At 43.1% G+C, this 9,862-nt stretch overlaps 1 protein-coding gene across 2 annotated transcripts; it reads left to right on the top strand.

Annotated features, from left to right (window-relative positions):
• Positions 1–1,436: 1,436 nt before the first annotated feature.
• Positions 1,437–5,008, top strand: LOC130127017 (parvalbumin beta-like). Of its 2 annotated transcripts, none has more exons than XM_056296564.1 (5): positions 1,437–1,482; positions 1,917–1,982; positions 2,587–2,719; positions 3,133–3,242; positions 4,800–5,008. In XM_056296564.1, the coding sequence occupies exons 2-5, from the start codon at positions 1,922–1,924 to the stop codon at positions 4,823–4,825; spliced, it is 330 nt and encodes a 109-aa protein (XP_056152539.1). In that variant the 5' UTR covers positions 1,437–1,482; positions 1,917–1,921; the 3' UTR covers positions 4,826–5,008. The 2 variants fall into 2 exon arrangements, with proteins under 2 accessions (XP_056152539.1, XP_056152538.1); XM_056296563.1 differs by having other exon boundaries at positions 1,446–1,482; positions 1,920–1,982.
• Positions 5,009–9,862: the final 4,854 nt, after the last annotated feature.

The raw sequence follows: 9,862 nt of genomic DNA, 5'->3' as shown, positions 1-9,862 counted from the left end.
TCTTTTGTCTGTTGATGGTCAGATCTTAATTTACATTTCACATGTGCGTTGTCATTTTACAGTCTCATATCCACCTTAACGCCATTACTTAAACAAGCTGCACGTTTGGACAGGACTTGGGGTCTGAAAGACACTATTAATGGCTTTGTCTTATTTTGTGAGCAAACAGGAATTTGCTAAATTGTCTTGTAATGTTGAAATCTGTTTTTCTCACAAATCAAAAAGGCAAAGTTTATGGCGATCAGTCGTCTCAGCTCGACTCCTCAGACACTGGCCTGGGAACAGGGGACATTTTACACGGGCCAGTTACACACCTGGACACATGTGGCTGAGCAGTACTTCATTGTACTTCACGGCATTTCATTGTTCGCTGTAACTCACAGTACTTCACTGTCTTTCACAATAACTCATCGTACTTCACTGTACTTCACTACGCAAGTACACCGGCAGTACTGTAGTAAATAGGCAGTACAGTCAAATCACGTTTAATATAACTGAGGGTAGACACGGATGTTGGTTCCCCACATTCCGGGTCGATTTCAAAGTTCTGTCCATTCGTATTGTTTGTATATTTTGCGTCTGAAAGTCTGTGGTCTGGGTCCAGACCGCTGAATCCGCCCATTCCACGACTTGCCTGATTCTTTCCGTCCGGCATCGCCACACGAAACAACCATTTCTCGGTTGAAAAAGCAATTATCCAATGAGCGCCATGGCCGGGGACTAACGCTCATCCAATCCACGCCATGGCCGGGGACTAACGCTCATCCAATCCACGCCATGGGCGGGACTAACGCCCATCCAATCCACGCCATGGGCGGGACTAACGCCATTGTCCAGCTAGTCAGGTACGTTCTACAAACTACAAACATCGCAGTTTGTTTTTACTTCGCTCGGCTCCACTCGTAAAACCCAGGCAAAACCGGTGTGTTGGCATGGTTACCATCAGTGTCGCTTTAAGATGACGTTAGATTCAGGCGGATACGCTGGTCTCTAGTAATTGGTTAGGGAGGATCGAATCCCCTCCCCCAGAGCGGAGGCAAAGTTAGATTGAGGATGAAAATGGAGTGGAACGAGTTGCCAATTGTGTCTGATATCAGGCAAGAAAGTCAGCTGTGTTGATCAGAATACAGAACAAGAAGTTCCCCTTACTGTCCATTCCGTGGCGCTGTGCAGAGATTCCTACGCTGCAGGGCCAGACAGTCAGTTTCCCTCAAATCAGCAGCATATATTATTAGCTCGATGTACTTTAAAGCTCTTTTACATTGCCCTACACTCTTCATTTATGTACGTATAAATAGAACAGCTCTGACTACTGGACACATTTTTCTAGCCGATGCTTTGCATGCGGTGTCTATTTCATGTGCCTCGTATTTCGGCCCACGGAAGGTGAGTATATAAAGACAGAGGCCGGCAGGGATTTCACTGCAGTGACCAGATTTCATCTCAGCTAATCCAATAAAAGGTCTCAGACTCAAACCTGAGGTGAGTTTCTGTGAAGAACGAAACCCTTTTGCAGATGACAACACGACTCGACTCGGGGCCCTTTGCACAGGAATGGAAAACGGAGAAGAACCAGCTTCAACCCAGTCTGACTTTGGACTAAAACCAAATTAAAAGAATATCACTACCAAAATCCTCCAAAACAACTGCAAAGGATAATGAATCTTTTGCCTTGGAGGTCTTGGGTTTGGAAAAGTGGACTACCTTTTTCTTTGAACACAGAGGAATGATGACAGATGGAGACTGTGCAAGACTTTCAGTGTTAGACCGATAGAATTGTCATTTTCCAGCTGATAATTGTGTTTTGTGAGAATACATCAGCGACTTTGATAAAGACACCACACATAATGAAAGACAGCAGCATTTCATCGTCATTGATGCTGGTCTGACTCTTGTCCTCTGTTCTCCTCCTGTAGTAGAAATGGCATTCTCCGGAGTTCTGAAGGATGCTGACATCACTGCAGCCCTTGCTGCTTGCAAAGGTAAACAAACCATAGACAATTATACTGCACAATAATCATAATTATAATGATAAAACTTTGTGTGCACTGCACAGGTAGTTAGCCAGTGTAGCTAAATTAGCATCCACATGAACTGGACTTGGATAGTTCATGTGGATCATAAAGAATGTTCAGTCAGCTTCTCCCCAGCTTGTATTTTGACTCGTTAGCATGTGATTATGTTTAAGCGGTCTTTGCAGAATTAGATACTCAGGTTAGACGGAGACACGTCACAAAACTTTCTCACCTTGCTGCTGTCATTACTAATACAGTGTGTGTTTTGCCCCCTAGAGGAGTGCTGGGGAATTAAAGGGAGGAATGAGTGATGAGAAGCAGAAAAAAGATCAGAGCAGAGCTAATATTTCTTTTACACTTAGATAAGTGTAAAAGTTTGGGAACCACTGATTTATAGTCTATCAAAAGCATCTGTGCATATCTGTCAAACCAGCTAGTCCAGGGTTGGAACAAGGAGGACGTTTTGTAAGTTAAAGTCTTGCTCAGACTTGGGAAGGCTTCGTTCTCAGTGTGGGACTTTATCGATGCCGAGAGATTAATTAAGAGTTTTTGTTCTCTCTTTGTATTACAGCTGCCGACTCCTTCAAGTACAAGGAGTTCTTTGCTCAGGTCGGCCTGGCCTCCAAGTCTGCCGACGAGGTCAAGAAGGCCTTCCACATCATTGACCAGGACAAGAGTGGCTACATTGAGGAGGAAGAGCTGAAGTATGTTCAGTTCACTTCAGTTCAGCTCAGTTCAATCCAAACTTTACTGTCCTACAAAGGGAAATTTGGTTTTCAGACAGGGATGTATACAAACACCCATAAACAGACACATGTAACATAATGAAATAACACTAGAAACAATAAAAACACCAGATGAGAGCACAGTGACTCACATAATCCATGATATGATATGAACAATATGAGGATTGTAAACAATATGAACAGAATGGCTTAATGAGGCTGAAGACAGGCCAGGGAAATGCCGCTAAAGGTCCCTCATCTGCATGTTCACTCCGTTAGTGATGTAAAATGAACTGTTCAGTGGGTGTTAGAATATATTGTGATGTAGACAGGACCTTTCAGGGGAGGTTAAGATATGGACTTGTCTTGTTTTTCCTGGTCTGCTCCTCCAGGCTCTTCCTGCAGAACTTCTCTGCTGGTGCCAGAGCTCTGACTGATGCTGAGACCAAAACCTTGATGAAGGCCGGAGACTCTGACGGTGACGGCAAGATCGGAGTTGATGGTGAGGAAAAACTGACTGTTGTTTTTATGATTATTTTTTCTTGTTTCAGTATAACAGTGGTATAATGTTTCTCTGGGGACCAGGACACACTTGACTGAGTTCTTGACTCTTTCTATAGATTTTGAGATTTTTTTTCCTGATTTTCTCCCAATTTAGTGGCCAATCGCTCCCTATTTTAGTTCAAACACCCACCCTCGTACTGCATGCGTTCGCCAGCTGCATCTCTCCGGCCGGCAGTCTCGAAGGAGACGCCTCGCCACTTCCGTGACAAGGCGACGCCAGGCCCAACCACTGCTCTTTCCTACACACACAGACACATTCATGTGAGGCACACAAGCCGACTCCGCCCCCCTCCCGAAGACAGCGCTGCCAATTACTGCTGTTTCATCGAGTTCTGCCATAGTCGGATCTGACGAGACCGAGGCGCGAACCCCGGTCCCCAGTGGGACACTGCATCAACACAAAGCTGATGCTTAGACCGCTACACCACCGCAGACTAGATTTTGAGATTTGTATCTTTAACAAGAAAGGGCTCTGAAACCTTTCTTGTTTGCAATGGTGATGGACAGGTTGACGGACGAGATCAGGAAGGAGTCTATGATGTTTGCGGATGACATTGTGATCCGTAGTGAGAGTAGGGTGCAGGTGGAGGAGAGCCTGGAGAGGTGGAGGTATGCACTGGAGAGAAGAGGAATGAAAGTCAGTAGGAGCAAGACAGAATACCTATGTATGAATGAGAGGGAGGACAGTGGAATGGTGAGGATGCAAGGAGTAGCGGTGATGAAGGCATATGAGTTTAGATACTTGGAGTCAACTGTTAAAGTAACGGGGTGTGGAAGAGAGGTGAAGAAGAGAGTGCAGGCAGGGTGGAGTGGGTGGAGAAAAGTGTCAGGAGTGATGTGCGACAGAAGGGTACCAGCAAGAGTTAAAGGGAAGGTTTACAGGATGGTAGTGAGACCAGCTATGTTATATAGTTTGGAGACAGTGGTGCTGATGAAAAGACAGGAGGAGGAGCTGGAGGTGGCAGAGATGAAGATGATAAGATTTTCACTGGGAGTGATGAAGAAGGACAGGATTAGGAAGGAGTATATTAGAGGGACAGCTCAGGTTGGATGGTTTGGAGACAAAGCAAGAGAGACAAGATTGAGATGGTGTGGACATGTGTGGAGGAGAGATGCTGGGTATACTGGGAGAAGGATGCTGAATATGGAGCTGCCAGGGAAGAGGAGAAGAGGAAGGCCAAAGAGGAGGTTTATGGATGTGGTGAGGGAGGACATGCGGGTGGCTGGTGTGACAGAGGAAGATGCAGAGGACAGGAAGAAATGGAATGGAAATGGATGTGGCGACCCCTAAAAGGAGCAGCCGAAAGTAGCAGTAGTAGTAGTAGTAGTAGTAGTAGTAGTAGCAGTAGTAGTAGTAGTAGTAGCAGTATCTTTAATATGTGACTGGCACGTAATCCTGATTTATCTATTTAATAATCTATATTTATTTAATTCATGTTTTTCTTGATGTTTGAAATCATACCTCTCTCTCTCTCTCTCTCTCTCTCTCTTCCAGAGTTCGCTGCCATGATCAAGGGATAAATCTTCTCACTGACCAACATCTTGCTTGTCCACACTGGGGGAACAATAGAGCCGAGACGAACCCCTGCTCTTCCTGTTCTTCTCCTCTTCCCTCCTCTCTCCCTCTCTTTCTCTCTTCAGCTCTTCACACCACTTTTATATATGATATTTTATCTGGCTGAAAACCACCCGCTCTCTCTCTCTCTCTCTCTCTGTCTGTCTGTCTCTCTCTCTCTGTCTGTCTCTCTCTCTGTCTCTGTTGATGATGAATGTACCTGACTGAGTGTTAAGCACGGCTGACTCGTGTCTCTCTCCTGTTGCGTTTTACTCTGCGAGTTGTGATGTACTTTGATGGGGAACGAACGGACGATGAGAAAACAGTAAAGGTTCTTTTTCAATAAGACAAGTCTCATCTCGTTTGTCAGTAGCAACAAGTTTCAACCAATCAAGAGTTCCCAGTGCACTGCATCCAGCTTTGGGGAACAGATGTTTTCACTTATTGATCGTATTGGTACAGATACAGATGACATCGCAAGTGGGCGACACACCAATAACCCACTGACTTGATTTGTTTCAAACGTTAAACAGCATGCGAGCCTTCCTTCATCCACATCATGACGCCCGCTGGTGTTTGTGCAGAGACGGGTCTACAAACTGACTGGGAGGATGACCTTTGCACAGAGGCTATTTTAATCGTCAGCATGAGACTTCATCCAGAAAATGTCCAAAATCGTAAAGATCTATTTTTTGGATTGCTATAAAATGAAGTTTGCTGTTTGATAAATGGTGCAGTTTCCATACGACACTTATCATTAACAGATAGATTAGAGCAGGAAAGTTATTGTCTCATAAAACACTGCAGACATTTCAAGACTCAAGGATTCATTCCACGGTTTATTTGTCACACACTTCACATACAAGTCCAACAGCAGGACACACCGAGTGGAACCTCTGGACATGTGGATTTATATTTCTCATATGATTAATGTTTCTCATGTGATTTATATTTCTCATATGATTAATGTTTCTCATGTGATTTATATTTCTCATGATTTATATCTCATGATTGTTTCCCATGATTTATATTCCTCACGATTTATATTTATCATGTGATTTATATTTATCATGTGATTAATGTTTCTCATGTGATTTATATTTCTCATGATTTGTTTCTCATGAGTTGTGTTTTTCATGATTTAAATTTCTCATATGAGTTATATTTCTCATGTGATTTATATTTCTCATATAATTAATGTTTCTCATGTGGATTACATTTCTCATATGATTTATATTTCTCATGATTAATGTTACTCATGATTGTCTCTCATATGATTTATCTTTATATGATTTATGTTTCTCATATAGTTGCAGTTCTCATATAATTAATGTTTTTCATATCATTTATATTTATCATGATTTATGTTTCCCATGATTTATGTTTCTCATATGATTAATGTTTCTCATATAATTTATATTTATCATATCATTTATACGTCTCATATATTTATATAAAAGTGCTATATTAAATGCAAATTGATTGATTGGTTATATTTCTCATATGATATGTTTCTCATGTGATTTATATTTCTCGTATATTTATATTTCTCATATGATTGTTTCTCATATAATTTATATCTATCATGATTAATTTTTCTCATATGAGTTTCATATCACCTCAACTTTAATGTACAAACCAGTCTATTCTACCAAAATACAAAAACTTAGCACAGAAAGTAAGGAAGTGTGTGTGTGTGTGTGGTAGATGATGTCTTTGTGGTAACGAGGCTTCTTGGCAGTAAATCTTCTATGAGGCAGCTGATGGTCAGCACCTGGGGTACCAGGAGCTCAACACAAGAGTCAATAGCAGCAGCAAAATAAGCTGCTTGGCATTGGCAGAGAAGATTTGGCAAATGTTTCATGGGCACAACCCACATACTCAGCTCTGCTGCTCATCCCACAATGCTGTTCCTTACACATGTGGCGCCATTTAAAAGGCAAGTAAACAGGCTTTCCACCGCTATAAGATTCACTGCCGAGAAGCATTGTTACAACAAAGACATAACCCACCAAACACACATCTCCTGACTTTCTGTGCTAAGTATCGATATATACGTAGATACATAGATAGATAGACAGATAGGCAAGCAGGCATACAGACAGACAGACAGGCAGGCAGACGGACAGGCAGACAGGCAGGCAGACAGACAAGCAGGCAGACAGACAGGCAGACAGACAGATAGATATATAGATAGAAAGATGTTTTAACTACTGGACATATACAAAGTAAAGAATAAAACATAAATAAAACAATAATATACACATGTAAAATAGTGTTCCTGTTTGGTAAATAAATAGATAAGTGACCTGTGAGGTAGTACAGGGGAGGTTAGTGGGGATATGGGGATGTTAAGGTGGTACAGGGTAGGTTAGTGGGGATATGGAGATGTTAAGGTGGTACAGGGGAGGTTAGACGAGATGTTAAGGTGGTACAGGGGAGATTAGTGGGGATATGGAGATGTTAAGGTGGTATAGGGGAGGTTAGATGGGATGTGGAGATGTTAAGGTGGTACAGGGGAGGTTAGTGGGGATATGGGGATGTTAAGGTGGTACAGGGGAGGTTAGTGGGGATATGGAGATGTTAAGGTGGTACAGGGGAGGTTAGACGAGATGTTAAGGTGGTACAGGGGAGGTTAGACAAGATGTTAAGGTGGTATAGGGGAGGTTAGTGGGGATGTGGAGATGTTAAGGTGGTACAGGGGAGGTTAGATGGGATGTGGAGATGTTAAGGTGGTATAGGGGAGGTTAGATGAGATGTGGAGATGTTAAGGTGGTACAGGGGAGGTTAGATGGGATGTGGAGATGTTAAGGTGGTATAGGGGAGGTTAGATGGGATGTGGAGATGTTAAGGTGGTACAGGGGAGGTTAGATGGGATGCTGAGATAATGAGTTTCATTCCCTGGTTTCTCGTTAGAGCAGTGTTCATCTTCCTCTGCAGGTGTGATAATAATGAACACATTCTGCAGAGACTCATCCTACTTTATGAGTCCTGTCATGGTGATCTGCTAACCCCGCTTCCTGTGTGTGTGTGTGTGTGTGTGGGGGGGTTCTTATGGCTGACTGTGAAGCCTCGCTCCACTGAGGAAATATTAAATTAAACTGTGTTTGCAGGAGAATTATCTTGTTTGCTTTTGGTTTTACAATCAGAAGTCCAAAGTGTGTGATGTGAACGTCTGGTCGACATGTTAAATGAAGTTTTGTTAAAGATGCATTCTGCATTCATCAGTCACCAGTCATCATCCTTCATTCATCATCCATCACACTTCTTACACAGATGTGCAGGTGAATAACAGTCAGCACAATATTTCATCCATCAGTCATTAAACTGATCACATCCAAAATTAAACGATGAATCCAAAAGCCTTAAAACCTCCTTTGTTGGATAGATAGATAGATAGATAGATAGATAGATAGATAGATAGATAGATAGATAGATAGATAGATAGATAGATAGATAGATAGATAGATAGATAGATAGATAGATAGATAGATAGATAGATAGATAGATAGATAGATAGATAGATAGATAGATAGATAGATGGATGGCTAGATAGATGGCTAGATAGATAGATAGATAGATAGATAGATAGATAGATAGATAGATAGATAGATAGATAGATAGATAGATAGATAGATAGATAGATAGATAGATAGATAGATAGATAGATAGAAAAAAGAAAAATAATGGACAAATGAGAAAGCACATCATTTATGTTAGTGTGATGGGAGGGGCAGGGGATAGTGAAGAGAGAGCAAGAGAGAGAGGGAGGAAGAGAGGGAGAGCGAGAGGGCGAGAGACAGAGCAAGAGACAGAGCAGGAGAGAGAGGGGGGGAGGGAGAAAGAGACAGAAAGAGGGAGGGAGAAAGAGACAGAAAGAGAGGGTGAGAGAGACAGAAAGACAGAGACAGAGAGAGAGGGGGGAGAAAGAGAGAGGGAGAGCGAGAGGGTGAGGGAGAGAGCGGGAGAGAGAGATTGAGAGGGGAGAGAGAGGGAACGACAGAGGGAAAGAGAGGGAGAGCGAGGGGGAGAGAGAGAGACAGAGAGGGAGAGAGAGGGGGGAGGGGAGAGAGGGGGAGAGACAGAGAGGGAAAGGGGGAGAGAGAGGGAGAGACAAAGAGGGAGAAGGGGAGAGAGAGAGGGAGAGCAAGGGGGAGTGAGAGGGGGGAGAGATGGAAAGAGAGAGGGGGAGAGAGAGAGACAGAGAGGGAGGGAGAGACTGAGGCGGTGCGGTGGCAGCAGATATAAGTAGTGAAGGTTGATTGGACAGGTGAGGAACGTGAGAAGCGTCGCTGGGAGAATCTGATAGCAGGACAGGTAACTGAAGAATCAGCCCGTCAGCTCATCTACTGGACAGACTGGTTTATAAAAGAGAGTGTGGACAGTCGGCCAGTCAGTCACCGTAAAGCCTTATTAGACCCTCCTCAGTTTCCTGTGTGGACCAGGACCGACCGGCGGTGAGTAGCAGCAGGTGTGGAGGGGTTGTGTGATGTTCTGATGGAAATCTGAACCCCGGGTCCACTTTAAAGAGTTTGCATGTTATCGGGGGCGATGTTTAAATAGTGGATCTGATGTAAAGTATAAAACCCTGCGGGTCGAGACGTGGATTGGGATTATGGAGCAGCACAATCATTTTATTGTGCAGCTCCATAATCCCAATCCAACCACCAATCTGGGATTATCTGATTTTAACCTCGTCAGATTCACCAGAACAAGACAGTTTGCAGTCAGACTGGACAATAAAGTTTCAGTCAGCAGGTTTTAGACATTGGCGTTTGAGCGAAAAAAACTTTTTTTTGATTTGTTTGTTTAGTTGAAGATCAGGATCCGTTTGCACTGCATATTTACACTGTTTTCTTTGCAATTTTATTTCTGTGATGTGCATAATGTTTTTGACAGGCTCGAGATACTGTGATTAACCTGGACAGATTAAATAACTGGTTTGGATGCATTCACCAATAACTTAAATCTGATATATTCTCTGCACCACTGCACCTTATCAC

Source organism: Lampris incognitus, chromosome 17, assembly GCF_029633865.1.
Source record: "Lampris incognitus isolate fLamInc1 chromosome 17, fLamInc1.hap2, whole genome shotgun sequence".
NCBI classification, from domain to species: Eukaryota; Metazoa; Chordata; class Actinopteri; order Lampriformes; family Lampridae; genus Lampris; species Lampris incognitus.
This window is presented reverse-complemented; position numbering and strand designations above follow the sequence as displayed.

Coding starts and splice junctions, on each gene's coding strand:
- LOC130127017 (XM_056296564.1), top strand. CDS start 1,922: ATGGCATTCTCCGGAGTTCTGAAGGATGCTGACATCACTGCAGCCCTT. Junction 1,983..2,586: donor AGCCCTTGCTGCTTGCAAAG/GTAAACAAACCA, acceptor TTTGTATTACAG/CTGCCGACTCCTTCAAGTAC. Junction 3,243..4,799: donor CGGCAAGATCGGAGTTGATG/GTGAGGAAAAAC, acceptor TCTCTCTTCCAG/AGTTCGCTGCCATGATCAAG.